The 16,516-nt window shown below is 41.2% G+C and overlaps 1 protein-coding gene across 3 annotated transcripts; it reads right to left on the bottom strand.

The window, feature by feature from the left end:
* Nucleotides 1–3,531: 3,531 nt before the first annotated feature.
* On the bottom strand, nucleotides 3,532–16,213 carry LOC123187802 (kinesin-like protein KIN-12E). 3 transcript variants are annotated; one of them, XM_044599745.1, is made up of 33 exons: nucleotides 15,756–16,213; nucleotides 15,056–15,211; nucleotides 14,884–14,967; nucleotides 14,689–14,808; nucleotides 14,497–14,610; nucleotides 14,277–14,369; nucleotides 14,004–14,164; nucleotides 13,855–13,929; nucleotides 13,362–13,449; nucleotides 13,223–13,281; nucleotides 13,067–13,130; nucleotides 12,923–12,988; nucleotides 12,703–12,846; nucleotides 12,497–12,601; nucleotides 12,135–12,370; nucleotides 11,961–12,030; nucleotides 11,823–11,879; nucleotides 11,513–11,592; nucleotides 10,979–11,036; nucleotides 10,828–10,884; nucleotides 9,704–10,744; nucleotides 6,817–8,709; nucleotides 6,635–6,742; nucleotides 6,179–6,330; nucleotides 6,005–6,092; nucleotides 5,818–5,892; nucleotides 5,501–5,737; nucleotides 4,878–4,976; nucleotides 4,707–4,781; nucleotides 4,551–4,609; nucleotides 4,313–4,424; nucleotides 4,145–4,228; nucleotides 3,532–4,059 (listed from the first exon to the last, which is right to left on the bottom strand). In XM_044599745.1, the coding sequence occupies exons 1-33, from the start codon at nucleotides 16,164–16,166 to the stop codon at nucleotides 3,904–3,906; spliced, it is 6,477 nt and encodes a 2,158-aa protein (XP_044455680.1). In that variant the 5' UTR covers nucleotides 16,167–16,213; the 3' UTR covers nucleotides 3,532–3,903. The 3 variants fall into 3 exon arrangements, with proteins under 3 accessions (XP_044455680.1, XP_044455681.1, XP_044455682.1); XM_044599746.1 differs by having other exon boundaries at nucleotides 6,817–8,580; XM_044599747.1 differs by lacking the exons at nucleotides 14,277–14,369; nucleotides 14,497–14,610; nucleotides 14,689–14,808; ... (1 more) ...; nucleotides 15,056–15,211; nucleotides 15,756–16,213 and having other exon boundaries at nucleotides 13,855–13,925.
* Between the last annotated feature and the right edge of the window lie 303 nt (nucleotides 16,214–16,516).

Raw genomic sequence — 16,516 nt, 5'->3', positions numbered from 1 at the left:
ATTGTATTGTTGCCATCGAGGATAAAAAGATGGGGTTTATATCATATTGCATGAGTTTATCCCTCCACATCATCTCATCTTTCTTAAAGTGTTACTCTGTCCTTATGAACTTAATACTCTAGATGCATGCTGGATAGCGGTCGATGTGTGGAGTAATAGTAGTAGATGCAGGCAGGAGTAATAGTAATAGTAATAGCGGTCGATGACATATATTGCCATGCAACTTTCCACCGTTTCATTTATTATGACACGCTTCATCATTGTCATATTGCCATGCATGATCATATAGTTGACATCGTATTTGTGGCAAAGCCACCGTTCATAATTTTTCATACATGTCACTCTTGATTCATCACAATCCCGGTACACCGCTGGAGGCATTCACATAGATTCATATTTTGTTCTAAGTATCGAGTTGTAATTCTTGAGTTGTAAGAAAATAAAAGTGTGATGATCATCATTATTAGAGCATTGTCCTAGTGAGGAAAGGATGATGGAGACTATGATTCCCCCACAAGTCGGGATGAGACTTCAGACGATAAAAAAGAGTCCAAAATAAAAAAAAGGCCCAAATAAAAAAATAATGAGAGAAAAAGAGAGAAGGGACAATGTTACTATCCTTTTTCCACACTTGTGCTTTAAAGTAGCACCATGATCTTCATGATAGAGAGTCTCTTATTTTGTCACTTTCATATACTAGTGGGAATTTTTCATTATAGAACTTGGCTTGTATATTTCAATGATGGGCTTCCTCAAATGCCCTAGGTCTTCGTGAGCAAGCGAGTTGGATGCACACCCACTTAGTTTCTTTGATGAGCTTTTATATTTTTATACCTCTAGTGCATCCGTTGTATGGCAATCCCTATTCCTTGCATTGACATCAATCGATGGGCATCTCCATAGCCCATTGATTAGCCGCGTCAATGTGAGAATTTCTCCCTTTTGTCTTCTCACACAACCTCAATCATCATATTCTATTCCACCCATAGTGCTATGTCCATGGCGCGCGCTCATATATTGCGTAAAAGTTGAAAGAGTTTGAAAAGGAAAATATGAAATAATTGGTTGGCTTGTCATCGGGGTTGTGCATGATGAGAGCATTTTGTGTGACGAAAATGAAGCATGGCCAAACTATATGACTTTGTAGGGATAAGTTTTCTTTGGCTATGGTATTTTGATAAGACATAATTGTTTGATTAGTATACTTGGAGTATTACTATTTTTATGTCAACAATAAACTTTTATCGTGAATCTTTCGGATCTGAACATTCATGCCACAATAGAGAAAAATATATTGAAGAATATTCTATAAAGCATTCCACATCAAAAATTCTGTTTTTATTATTTACCTACTCGAGGACGAGCAGGAATTAAGCTTGGTTATGCTGATACGTCTCCAATGTATCTATAATTTTTTTTATTGTTCCATGCTATTATATATTCTATTTTGGATGTTTAATGTGCTTATTTTACACTTTTATATTATTTTTGGGATTAACCTATTAACCGGAGGCCCAGCCTAAATTGTTGTTTTTTGCCTATTTCAGTGTTTCGCAGAAAAAGAATATCAAACGAAGTCCAAACGGAATGAAACCTTCAGGAGCATGATTTTTGGAACAAACGTGATCCAGAGGACTTGGAGTGGACGTCAAGCAATCAACGAGGCGGCCACGAGGCAGGGGGCACGCCCTCCCCCTCGTGCGCCCTTTGTGGCTCCACCGACCTACTTCTTCCTCCTATATATATCTACGTACCCTGAAAACATTCAGGAGCACCACGAAACCCTATTTCCACTGCCGCAACCTTCTGTACCCAAGAGATCCCATCTTGAGGCCTTTTCCGGAGCTCCACCGAAGGGGGCATTGATCACAGAGGTCCTCTACATCAACTCCATGGACCCTCCGATGATGTGTGAGTAGTTTACCTCAGACCTTCGGGTCCATAGTTATTAGCTAGATGGCTTCTTCTCTCTTTCTTTGGATCTCAATACAAAGTTCTCCTTGATTCTCTTGGAGATCTATTCGATGTAATCTTTTTTTGCGGTGTGTTTGTCGAGCCGGTGAATTATGGGTTTATGATCAATATTATCTATGAACAATATTTGAATCTTCTCTGAATTCTTTTATGTATGATTGGTTATCTTTGCAAGTCTCTTTGAATTATCAGTTTGATTTGGCCTACTAGATTGATCTTTCTTGCAATGGGAGAAGTGCTTAGCTTTGGGTTCAATCTTGCGGTGCTCGATCCGAGTGACAGAAAGGAAAACGACACGTATTGTATTGTTGCCATCGATGATAAAAAGATGGGGTTTATATCATATTGCATAAGTTTATCCCTCTACATCATGTCATCTTGCTTAAAGCGTTACTCTGTTCTTATGAACTTAATACTCTAGATGCATGCTGGATAGCGGTCGATGTGTGGAGTAATAGTAGTAGATGCAGGCAGTAGTCGGTCTATTTTGTCACGGACGTGATGCCTATATACATGATCATACCTAGATATTCTCATAATTATTCGTTTTTTATCAATTGCTCGACAGTAATTTGTTCACTCACCGTAATACTTATGCTATCTTAAGAGAAGCCACTAGTGAAACCTATGGCCCCCAGGTCTATTTTACATCATACAAGTTTCCGATCTATTTTATTTTGCAATCTTTACTTTCAATCTATATTATAAAAATACCAAAAATATTTATCTTATTATCATTATCTCTATCAGATCTCACTCTTGCAAGTGGCCGTGAAGGGATTGACAACCCCTTTATCGTGTTGGTTGCGAGTATTTGTTTGTGTAGGTACGAGGTGACTCGCGCGTGGTCTTCTACTGGATTGATACCTTGGTTCTCAAAAACTGAGGAAAATACTTACGCTGATTTGCTGCATCACCCTTTCCTCTTCATGGGAAAAGCAACGCATGCTCAAGAGGTAGCAGCCGGCGAGGGGAGTCGTGGCGCGCACAGACCCAGCTAGCGTTTGACGAGTGGGCCGGCGTCCGACGAGCGCGCTGGTGAGGATCTGGCCGGGGCGGTGAGGCGGCTTCTTGGCCGCGGGGCGGCGATGCGAAGCAGTTTGCTCCCGAGCAGCAAGACGGCGGTAGCGGGCGACAAGGGAGTGGGCGGTGTTGCTGGGCGGCGGCAGCAGCTGGCAGAGTCGCCGGCAAAAATGAACGGCGGCATCGGCGACGAAGGAGGCGAGCGAGGGTTGCTGTTGGCTAGGGGTGAGGGGGGAGGCCAATGAGCCACCGACCAGGGGGCCCGGGAAAAGAAGAAGACAAGCGTGCACGCGTCCGTCGCATGTTCGCGCCGATGCAAATCCGGCTCAAAAATGAGCCGAAAATGGGTCACCCATGGACGAAAAACAGACACGCGTCCGTTTGGGTTGGCGCATTGGGCCGCCTTTTGTGTCGGCACCGACCCAAACGGACGACGGCAAACGAAATGAATCACAGTTGCTCTTATCTCTCTACCGATGAATGACGAGGAGACGATGGAGCATCAAGGTCCCGTCACGACAAAAGCCAGGCAAATGACAAATCTATCTTCAACTCGTGCTCCCACAAATCTTTGCCTCAAACTGTGCGCTGGGCAGTATGAAATGCGGTTCGTTCTTCTGATGGAGGCCAGCCAAAGCCGGAACTCACCGTGTGTTAGATGTGGCAGGCGTACATACAGCGCAAAAATATACACAAACCCACGCACACATCGCACCAGTCACGGTTCTACATACACTCGGACCACGTACACCAACAATTTTTTCCTTTGCAGCCATCGCCATTCTGACTTGACCTACTCTACAGCCAAAGAGGTGGCGCCGCCGCCGCTGCCGATCAACAAACACAAGCAGTGTCTGATCTGTTCCGGTCCAATTTATGTACTGCGCAGCGGCCAGCCAGGCCGTCTCAATGGTGCCTGCCGTGCCGCGGCCGCGAGCTCCCTGCGGCCGCCGCGCGGTTATTACGGGAGCGCTCGTGCCGCGCGTGGGACACCAGCATGTCCGACTGCGCCAGCCTCCTGCTGAACTCGCTGCCGGCCGAACGCTGGCTATGGCTATCTCCCTGCAAGACAAGAAGATTTGGTGATCAGAAAACCAAGTGCAAAGTGCTGGAGGCAGGCCAGAACTTGGAAGGCAACGGCGCTCACTATTCTGACTCGATTTGAGCCTTCTAGCAGCTCGATCGTCTCGTCCATCTCCATCATCCTCTGCTGGAGGTTGTCTTTCTCCATCTACAGCAGGAACACCAGAGTTCAGGGTTGGACAGAACTGTAGCATGTTTCGGAAGTTCGATCAATCGAAGTAGTTATCTGAACCTGTAGCATTTCGTTCTGGGCCTCGAGCATCTGCTCCCGCTGTTCGAGCTGTTCCACGAGCAGCTGGGTCTCCAGCAGGTCCGCCTTCCTTTGGTCCATGTCATCAAGCAAGCTTTAAGCACAAAAAAAGTATGTATCCGATATATCAGGTCATTTCTGGCGTCCTTTCAGTGCTTGCAAGATTAAACGGTTGCAACTGAAGATAAAAGCGCAAACGGTTTAGGGGGTTAAGAGTCACCTGTCCCTTTCTTGAATGAGATGGCCGAATTGTTCTTTGAGGACGTCAAGTTCCTCGTCCTTGATTGACAATGCAGATGAAGATAGATAGGAATTGTCAGCTTGCTATATGATGGGACAATGTAAACAGACATTTGATAGTGGAGTTGTGACCTACCTTCGCCTTCGATTGTTCGATTTGTTCCTGGGATGCTACTAACAGCTTGTGCACTTCTTCTTGGTCAAGCAAATTCTAAACATGCAACAGCAAATCTCATATAAGTGACCTGATTGGTAGACAATGAGCCCTAATGCTGATTAGCTCCGTAGAGGTGCTGCCACAACTTACAGCATAGTTTGTCATGTCTAATTTGACGCCAAGTAGCTCCCTTATAACATCATGTGTCATGCTATCCACTGCTGCCAGTCTTGACGTAAGCAGGCATATCTATGAACAGAGGAGAAAATATGAGCATCACCTTTGAGGCACTTCATTCTACACTGGATATTGGATTCATATTCTTTATAGTTAGAAAATTAGAAATGAACAGATAGAACACAGCTGTGTTTTCATTGTCTCCCAGTGAATGTGGGACACATTCTAGAATTGATCTAAAAATGCTCTATGTATATTTCATTCAAGTACTCCCTCCGTTCCTAAATATAAGTCTTTTTAGAGATTCCAATATGGACTACATACGGAGCATTTGCTTGTGTTTATGACAATAACCATGGTCTCAACAACTAGCCAGGAGATCTCTTAACCAGTAAGTGTATTTGACCATATTGTAATCTAAGGACATATGTGGTATTGGGAGACAATATTCTCTAATTAGCAGAAGCTGTCATTTTCTAAAATAAATAACAGAAGCTGTAATTTTGTTAAGTCCAAAAACCGCAACAACATACATGTTGGCCGTTGCCCATTAATTTGCCTAAACTACGATGAAAAAGACGAGCAAAAAGTATGACCTGTTTCTGTTTGTCGCTAAGCAACGCTTCAAGTTCTTCAATTCGCTGGCGGCCCAAAGAGATTTCTTGATCCTTCTCAGAGTTCATTTGTTGAACAATGCTAGATATGCACCTAAAAGGTGAACCAGATCCTCTTGTTCGCCCTGAAGGCTTTTCCACTTTTGTATGGACAGCCTCAGAATTAGATTCATGTGAACCAAAGTTCTGTTTAGAAACCATGTGCTCCATTTCCTGATACTGCACGACAAGAATTATTAGCATATGTGTAGTGTTGGATACTTGTATAACCATGTTGGCAAATATATAACAGCTGATACCTTCTCCTGAAACAGCAATGATTGTGCTTCTGAATGCAGGACCAGCTCAGCTATATGCTCTTTGCACTGCCTTATCTATGTACATGAAAAGGACATAGTATAAGATTATTCTAGTAAATGAAACTAAGTTAAGATTATTTGGAAACACAAAACTCCGTGAATCGTGTATGATCGCTCCTGCATATACCTCCTCATCTTTACGTTTTACTTCCATTACGAGTCCTTCAATCTTCCTTCTAGTATCTTGATGTGCAATAATCTCAGCTCGCAATCTCCTATCATAAAAATACATTTGACTAAATGATTATACAATTACATCTGGTTAGGTCTTTTAAGAAAAATCAGATGAATAAATTCTCACTTTTTTAGTTGGCATCTCCCTGGACACAGTTCCACATTGTCATCACATTTTGAGGCATTTTCTACAGTAAGCATCTCTTCAATTGCTTGAAATTCAGCTTCGGATTGTTTGTGCGCTTGGTTGCTCCTTACTTCCTCTTTAAGGTTGCGTACCTTCAGTAAAATCCCATATGTTATCAAACTCACCATTCGCATTAAAGCCAAATTATTCACCAATTTGCTTAATTTTGCACCAACCCTTACAAGATTACACCCTAATGGCTCAATGTATATCTATCATTGCAAATGAAAATTTTGGGCTGTATAATATTACTTAGCCATCTATCTTCTGAAAATTACTGTCGTTCCATAATCTTCGGAGCAATCATGTGTAAAATATTACATTTCTTATGCCAAATCTCAAAGAAAAATCTATCAAAACAGTGAGCACCACAAATCAGAGAAATGCGCAGCTTACCTCTTCCTCAAGAACAGTTATTGTAGATTCAAGTTCTCCAACAGAATGTTCAAGAATTGTAACCTCCTCATCTTTCTCTTCCGCGTAGATTTTACTTATCTCTGCAGCCTACAAAAGCAGGGCAAGTGAAACTTCATACAAATTGGATGGAAAGCAAAGGGCGCTAGTAACACAACACTTACTTGCCGAGCTTCAATAGCAGCAGCTTCATTCTCCTCAGCTAAAGCCATTGACATCTCAAGCTTGTCATTTAACTTGAGTATCTCTGCTTTGAGCTTTCCATTTTCATTACATAACATTTTGATATTATTACTTAGTTCTTCAATATCTGACCTAAGACGTCCCTCTTCAGAAGAATTAAGCAATATAATTTCACTCTCCAATCCCTCTATGACCTTAGCTTTGTCTTCCAACAGAGCTTCTATTTCACCGGTCTTCACAGTTTCCTCTTCCAGCATCACTCTCAGATCATTGTTCTCCTTCGATAGCGCAGATGATGAAACTTGAGATTGCTCTAACTCTGATCTTAAAACAATGAGTGCAGCACCATTTTCAGCCAGTTCTTCCACTAGTGTCTTCTGTTTTGCCAACATGTCTTCTGTCTCAGAATTTTTAATCTCAAGTTCTCGTTGAACCTTTCTAAGGGCATTCGACACTTCATCAGCTTTATCTTTCATGTCCTTCGCATATGAGGTAGACTCTTGCAATAATTTCAAGTCAAAAGACAATCCTTCAGCGATATCACTTTTCCTCTCAAAGTCTCTTCTTAGTGATGCGTACTCTGTACTGTGACCAGCCTGAGAATCACCATCCCGTAAGCATATTTTCTGACATGTCAAAGCTTTCTTCTCAATAGTACTAATGTCATTAAGGAGTCTGCTAAGCAAAGGTGCATTCTGAGAACCTTCTTGCTCAGATAGTAACAGATAACCAAAAAAATCTATAGCAAAAATCAAATTATCTTGCACCTTATTCAGAACAGTAACAAACTGCTTCTCATTTTCTGTTCCATCCCCCATAATGTCTTCTTTATTGATAAATTTAGACAGTGGAATCATTAACTGCGCCAAATGATGCTTGAGACACTGAACATCATTCAAAAGAGCAGTATTGTCTTCCTCTCCTGAGTGATCTTCTATGCTTTCCTTGCATTGCTGTGGAACAGCTGAGTGTATTTGTTCGCTATCTAATTTTGCAAGTGCAGCAAGAGGGTTTGCATAACTTTGTTCATCACAAGCAACACCTGGATATGTCTCAGCATTCTTAATGCAGGACACTTTGTTGACGAAAATATCCCACTTTTGAGCAATACTGAAAATTATGTCCTTAATAACAGCCATATCGTCTGCACTGTCTGCATCAAAAACTTCCAGTTCAGCAGCACTGCCCATTGGAACTACATGCATGGATGACGTGTCCTTTCCTTCATCCACCATATCTGTTATAGATATAATATGCTTCCTAGAGTTGTCAGGGATTGCTTGAGTTTCATGAAGAAACATAGTATTGCTGCCACCCAGGTCACATGAATCAACTTGTTGACACATGCATGTATAAGCATTCACATTAAGGTGATGGAGCTGCTGAACTGAAGAACTGCCTTTTTCTTTTAGAAGTGATTCAATGTTTACCAGATAAGATCTTGAATCACTTATCCACCTCTTTAAGTCCTGCCCAATATTAATAATTTCCGAGCAAAGTTCAAAGAGTTCCATTGTAGCAATCCTTTGCAAATGGTGAAAAGATCCCTTCATTAGAGTAGCAATGTTTGTCATCTCGTTGGTACATTCATTCATCTGCTGATTTAATTTGTTGTAACTCTGTGCTGTACAAAAACTTGACGCTTCAACCTCCTGCAACTCATTGACCAGAGAACTTTTCTCCGCCAATAAAGATTCCACTGCTTGGCTGCAATTATCTCTGTCAAGCTTTAACTCCTCATTGGCCTTCAACAAAGCCGAGAGCATAAGGTCAGCCTCTTTCATGGTTTCTTGAGCATCCTCAAAATTTGAAAATAAGGCCAAAACCTTATTTGACTTATCCTCGACGAGACATAACACATCGTCGAGCTTTGACTACAAGGTATTGGAAAAAAAATCATATTATCCGTCATATTGTTTATAACCCAGAAGAAACTCGCTAAGAAAAGCATGGAGAATGCCATGACATATCCATGGTATGCATATAAAATTTCTTGTATCTGGATTGATTCCAGAGGTTATGTTCCATGTAATATTCATTTTGTATCTTGATAGCTGATAAGGATGATAATCAACTTCTACTGATTTAGAATTGTCTGAACAAATTGCACAGATTTCTGTGTGGGGCATTTGATCTCATGGGATGGTCACAAAACCAAATGTGAGATATGATGAGTGTATCTAGTTAGAATAATTAAACTATGATACAACACATGTCCATGAAGCACAATCATTACCCTGTACATGATCGTAAGATAATTTCCTGAATTTTTTTATTCAAATATATTTCAGTGTAGATCTAGAATTCTACTCCCTCCGTCCCATAATGTAAGGCGTTTTTTGGCACTAGTGTAGTGTCAAAAAATGTGTCTTACATTATGGGACAGAGGGATATATTTAAGAAACAAAGTTTGCGACTTAGTAGGTAAATAAAGAAAAACATCAGTAGCGGTGCAGAAGCTCCCTGCTAAACATCAGCTTTGCTATTCGCAAGTCAAAATATGCAAAATAGAGTAATTGACTGTCGAGGTAATGTGTACTTCGCAAATAGTTACAGTAAAGGCGGTCATGAGAACAGGTAAGTTCGACAATGGACTCAGTAAGTTTTATGATGAGCAACTGACATTGAAATTTTAAAGTACAGTCTTGCTCATTTGGAATCAAATGATATACTGGTCCTTCATAATCTTGACGGAAAAAGTACAGTCTTGCCTACTTGATTTCACTAATGAGGAAAATCCTGGTGAGTTATCTCCTGTTTTAGCTACAATATGAAGCTGTCTACACAAACAGTATCATGGACTATCTTCACTTCATATCAGGTGCATTCATCCGTACAGTGTATGTAACTACAGTAAAGACTGCATACCTGGTAGTCTGGATTAGCTTTGTTGACTGCTGATCCATCTTCACTACGAGTCCGCTGTGCACTCGTGTCATTCAAGCTGTCGAGGAATAGAGGTTCATCACGAGAATGCTCTGCTGCTTCTGACAAGTCACAATTTTTCCATTCCACATTGCAATCCTTTTGGTTTACTCGTTCTGCTTCCTGAGAACTTGCATCATTATATAATTGCTGAGCTTCAGTGATAGCAAGTGTTGCACCTCTTAAGATGTGCAACTTTTCTTTCACTTCCCTGCCCATTCGCTGTGCATCTTGTAGCTCAATTTGAAGCCTGAAGATTATTTTTTCCTTTTCAATGCTAACTTTCATAGCCTTCTCCACATGTTCGCTGACAGAATTATTGCTGTAAGGAAATGAACTAATCATATTATCAATATTCTGATATGCATCGTCTAGTGATCTGCAGCCATCTGTCAAGAAGCTTGTTAGATCAACTATTGCAACCTCCCATTCCTCAGATAAAGAGGCAATTTCTACATCTTTGGCCACAATGATCTCTGCAAGCCTGGCACTTTCTTCAACCATAATAACTAGCTTCTCTTTGAGCTCTTGATTTATGCTTTTAATGTGCGCCAACTCGGCCTGTAATGTCTGTTTGCTTGAGCCCACTATTTCAGTCTCTTGATGACACAATGAAGTCTCACCATGCAAACATATACCCATATTTGGTACGTTTTCATGTATTTGATCCATCTCATCCTGCTGTAATTGCAATGTTTCTTCATCTTCTACGTGTCCACTAAGAACAGTGTCTTTGTCAAGTACATTATGTGAAGATCCAAGAGCCAAGCTGTAGCACTGAGACACTTCATCACTACACTCTGGCACTTTTGTAGAATCATTCAAATCACATCTTTCTGAATCGAAATGATACAAATGAGAACAGGATTCCTGGTGTCCACTAGCAATTTCTGAAGGAAGATTGAGTTGAACTGATTCCGTAATATTAGTTGACATTCCAGCACCATTGGGCGTTAAACATGAAAAGTTCCATCCCACTGGATCCTGATATAAAGTTCAAACAAGAAAATAGTTAAAGTGAATATCTAGTTACTGGGTATAAATCAAAAGTGTGCAAAAAATCTCACGGGTTGTATCTGACTGATCTCTGGAATCCCACAATTCTTCTCTGCCGTCGGAGCAACCTGAATGGTGATGTGCATCCAAACATTGTATGTAATTCTGGACACAACAAATAGCATAAATAATTGCTGGTGGCTACAAAAATTGCATACATACTTGGTGCGTGCTAGACATCTGGTATTGTTTCAGTTCACAGCGCAGCTTATTTACTTCACTGCAAACAGCATGAATAATCATAACCATCAATTACCAAGATACCCAAAGCAAGCAGACATAACGTGAGTACAATAAGTATCAAAAGCCAATCCTGATAATTATGAAGTATACATAGATGAAGGAAAAAACAATCAGACCCAGACCCAGGGTGATTAATGACACTGCCAATTGAGTACATCGGGATTTCATTACAGATGGAGGCAAGGACAAGTTTCACATAAAGTTACTTTAATGAAATTTACTACTGTGCACTTTCTATATTTCACAGAAATGTGAGAATGTGAAAATATGCAGCTCCATTCACTTTCTCACCATGGAAGAGTTAAATCATTTTCGTCTTCTAGAACTCAAATGTCTTACTCAGTCAAGAGTACCATATAATGCATGTTTTGCGAAGAAAGTGTTGCCTAGCACATCATTGTTATTGTAAATATAAATATGCATTGAGATGATAAGATTTAGTTGAAAACTTACCGTGCAAGCAAAACATTATTTTCTAAGCATGCATCCAGCTCCTTCCTGCAATTGTCTAGATCCTTGACAATCTCGTCACCCTAAATGCATTGCATCGCACATCAACCACTTGCAAAAATTCAGGTTATTCTTCAGTATTACATTTGGGACATGTGGTTAATCAAGTTTAACTTCCCTTATATTTGTGACAATATTGTTTACTGTTAATTTAGTCTAAGGTTTTGACCGTCTTCTGAAATAGAAGAAAAATAACCATAGCCATGTGGTAAGTTACTTTCGGAAGTAAAATTATATCCAAGTGAGAACACACCTGTGCTTCTAAATTCCTAGGAGGTGCTGCATACTTCTGCTCAAGAATATGAAGGAACTACACATATAACAAAGTTAAGAGTGCGTCACTGGAGAAAATGAGATCGAGCAAAAGGGAGTTCAGGGAGAACAAGCATACATGATTACGCAAAAGAGATATCTCCGTTAATAACATCTCTCTTTCCCCTTGCTTGTGGAAGTTCTCAAGCCTGTATATGAGTACATCAGAATAAGCTATCACCAATTTATTCATGTAAGCAAAATATACGAAGTGTGCAAATTTGTCAGGGCTCAAAGTAAATTGAAACATTACGTTCTAACTTGCTCGATTAATCTCTTGTTTTCAAAAGCAAACTGAGTCAGTTGAGGATTTTCGTCAAATTGTTTTTGCAGTAGCTGAATCTCTTGGGACATTGCAGCATTTTCTTCAACCATATAGCCATCCGATGGCACTAGATCATCAGCTAACATATGCAATCTTTTTAATTTTTCGTCACGAAGTTTCAGCATCATTCTCAAGCGTTGGGAATCAGATTCCTTCAGGTCAACCTGCCAAAACAGAAAGCTGGTGCCGCTCAGTATTTTAAAACACAAATAGTTGCTATAATAAGAAATTATTAGGTTCTGTGTTTTGAAGCATATAAAATATCCTAGAACAATCTGCAATAGAATTACCAGACGATTCAAATGCTTTATTTCAGCCTCCAGCTTCCTGATATCCACCTCAGCTAGTTTCTCTCTCCTAAGGCTCCCAGCAAGAACATCTTCCAGATGGCTAACCTGATATTAGATACATATGTATAAATAATTGGCTGCAACTTGCAAATAATTTATAGTGCACCATTATTTATTTTCCAATGAAGTAAATCATGCTATATGACCTTTTGCTTTAGAAGACTCAGGTCACAGCTTGATTGATGATCTTCAGCTAAAGTATTGTATTCTCTATCAGAGCCTGAATTTAGCAGGAGAAAGCTAGGCGATCCAGGGGCATTTTGCTGCTTCCTCAAGCATGTCAACTGATCCTGGTAAACATAATTAAATAACTTAACTACAAAGCACTTCTATAATCAAGAAGAGAGTTGTCATGATAAAGCTTACCTTTAGTTCTTCTATCTGCCTTTGTAAAGCCATAACACCTCCTGAAGCATCTTCATTTACTTTTGCCTAGCACAACAGAAGACTCCCCAAATGAGTCGACAAGATAAACTTTCTATATAAAAATTTCAACATGCTTAGAATTACATTGTTTTGAATCAACTTCGCGCGCTGAGCAAACTTCAAGGTACTCAGTGTCTCATTGGAGGAACTGCAATAGTGTAATTCATTTATATGTTAAGCATACTGTTAAGATCTAGAAAACAAACTGAATACAAGAATAAAGGTGCACAATATCAGTACCAAATAGACGGGCTGATGTTGGCAACAATTGTTGTTTTAGAGTTTCCTCCAAGGGAATCCTAGAGAAGATGATACAATGAGCCAGAGAAGACAATAGACATAAACAGATAGAAGACTCAAACTCATTGTGAATTTGAACCTGGAGGAGAAATGTAAGCCTTGAGTCTCTATAAGGCACATGGCGGCTTTTTCCATTTGCGACATCCACTAGAGTCATGATAACAAGCCTGAAATGGTATAGCTGGATTATCACTATGAACAGTACTTCTTCAAAGAAATTGTCAATTTAATACCCAAATACTCCCTCCGTTCCAAATTACTCGTCGCAGAAATGGATGTATCTAGAACTAAAATACATCTAGATACATCCATACCTGCGACAAGTAATTCGGAACGGAGGGAGTACATTCTATGCTAATATAACAAAGAACCTTGTAATGAATGCTAGAAGACGTTCTGAACTTCCACAAATGTTTCATTTAAAAAAAGGGATACCACCACCAAACTATAACATTTTCACAACTGAATACACAATGTGTAACGCAAATGTGGTTATTTTCACATGTTGCAAGACAAAATATGAATATGAACTGTGCCAAAATTCATGAATCTTGTCTGAGAGCAATAGGTACCCAAGAGTTGACAAGGATCTGTTAATGTTCGCAGCTTCTTTCAAGCGGTCTCCTTCAGCGCCCGAGCTTTTCTGCCTAGTTTGAATTCAGTTAGTATTTGTGAAGGCAAGAAAAGGTTGTCAACTTGTCACCTTTATTCTGGAACTCACCTCTCAGAACCAGCAAGATCAACCAAATTCAAACGCCCAAAGCGGAGGTGCGTCATTGAATCCCTTTCCCAGTGACTCTCAATGACGCAAGTGAAGACGCTATGTGAACGGCTGCTCTCACTATTCATATTTGTAGCTGCCATTTTCCTATTTGCAACCCCCTAAAAGAAAATTTCAAAAAAATAAATAAAATCATTAATGTAAGTTAGCACATGCTCATTTTAGAACCTCAGATCCAATGCAACATGGAACGAAGAGACGGTATTCTTTCACCTGTAATAATAACAACATAACATCTTTAACAGATGACACATAACACTCCATTAGGTTCTCAACATATACACCTTTCTTTATATCTTCACGGATCTACAAGACAGAACAAATGTGAGACATCACATTCCATTCATGCATTATCAATTCTCAAGTACTACCTCTGTAAACTAATATAAGATATTAGATCACTACTTTACAATGGGAGTACTAAGCATGCTACCTGAAGATTTGTTGATGATGGTTCAAGTAGATCAGTTATCTGCTCATTGTATATCTCCAGAAAAGAGCATTTGCAGATGTACTTCAATTTGTCCTCTCTTCGCCTTTCCTCTTCCTTCACATAATATATGATTTAGGTCTTTCTATTGGCAAGCATTCACCAAAGTACTAGCCTGGGATAAAAACACCTCACCTCCTTTATCCGAGCGAATAGATACTCGAAAATACGAGGCGTCAAACCAGAATCATTGCTAAGTTCATTGCCATCCTTACTAAGCTCTCCCATCATTGTGTAAGTTTTGCCACTCCCTGTCTGTAAAAACCATATGTAGCACTATATGTCAGATGAATTCTTCTGCAGGAACAAAAGTGTGCATATTAGTTTTACCTGGCCATAGGCAAACAAACAGCCGTTGTATCCAGACATGCAGTTCTCCACCATTGGTAGACCAACTACCCTAAACAGCTTTTCCTGAAATCGTTGTAGAGAATATTTCTTAGGCTAAAGGATGACTTACTTGGAAAGAAATCTAAGTTAGTTGCAGTACACACAGACATGCCTGTGATATTGTTTCACATGCGACATGATCAAACGTGAACTTTGTTTCAGGGTGTCCTGTCCAGCTCAATGTCTTTGAGCTATCCTGTATCAAACATCTTTTTTGACCATACGCAGTGCTCTCGGCAGCACTGATTGGCCTTAACCGTACCAAAACCTGTAAATCACACAACATTTATGGAACATTTAGATTTCGCAAAGAAACGGCACCAACATTTAGCCCTGTTAGCTTCGGAAAAATAAAAGTAGCCATGGTATTAACAGTTACTCACTCCGGTCGTTTTAGTCCGCATATATAAGTTTTGTTCGAAGTCAAAGTATCTCTACTTTGACCAAACTTACAGAAAAAAGTACCAGCATCCACAATATCAAATCAATAGTATTAGATTCCTTATGAAATGTAGTTTCATAGTATATATATTTGATATGGTAGATGCTGATGTTTTTTAGTATAAATTTGGTCGACCATTGTCAAGTTTGACTTGACACAAATCTAATACACGGAGTAAAAAGGACCGGAGGGAGTAACTCATAATTGGTATAGTACACATCATGGGGGATAACTTACAAAGCACAATACTAAGGTATTAATATAGTCCATTTTATTTGCGATGTTTGCTAATTTAATTGGACACGGGACGGTCATGTACTTGTGTATCAGTGGCTCACTGCTTCATTTCACTCTGTGCAGAAACACCAACCTGCACATTGCGATCCATCCAGAAGGCGGGGTCCTCGTCGAGCTCAAAATGCGGCACCTCCACGGGCACTTCCGTGGCCGCCAGATCCCTCAGATCAAACACCCTCTTCGCGGCCCCGCCAATCGAGGAGCTCCGATCCCTGGCCCCAGACGCCGGCGCGCAGGCCCTGGGGGTGCTCGCCAGCGACTTGGGCGTCCCCGGTGCGGACCGCGGGTTCCTGCCCGGGTCGGCGATGGCCGCGAGGGGCGACCGCGGGGGCAGCGAGAAGGGCGGGGCGGCCGCCGAGGGGGAGGACGAGGAGGGCGCGGCCGCCAGGTCGTCGTTCTCGTTGGGCTCCGGCGCGGCGCGGCGGGAGGAGCGGGACGCGGAGGGGCGCCGGCCGCCGCCGCCGCCGCCGCCGGGGGCGGACATGGCGGAGGGTGGGGGTGGAGCGGGAGGCGGAGGGAGGTGGCGTGGAGCTCAGCTCGGGTGGAGGGGAGTGAGGGGGGAGCGGGGTGGTAGCGGAGACTAGTAATGGCCAACGGGGTCTTGCTGCTGTGCTGTTTGGGGGTTCTCCGCTCGATTTCAAATTTTGAACTGGGGTTGCGTTGCGAGGAGGCCAGGGGTGGATGGATCTGAGTCTGACTGAGCAACTGGTGAGTCATCATTTGACTGCTGAGCCTTTCGGCCGCTCCTGTCATTAAATTAAGAACTGATCAATAATTAGGAAAGTAGTTTTCCTTGTGTAGGCTACGAGAGCACCTTCCTGTGCTCGAGGAGCT

Source organism: Triticum aestivum, chromosome 2A, assembly GCF_018294505.1.
Source record: "Triticum aestivum cultivar Chinese Spring chromosome 2A, IWGSC CS RefSeq v2.1, whole genome shotgun sequence".
NCBI classification, from domain to species: domain Eukaryota; kingdom Viridiplantae; phylum Streptophyta; class Magnoliopsida; order Poales; family Poaceae; genus Triticum; species Triticum aestivum.
The sequence above is the reverse complement of the archived record's forward strand: the minus strand, read 5'-3'. Positions and strand labels throughout refer to the sequence as shown.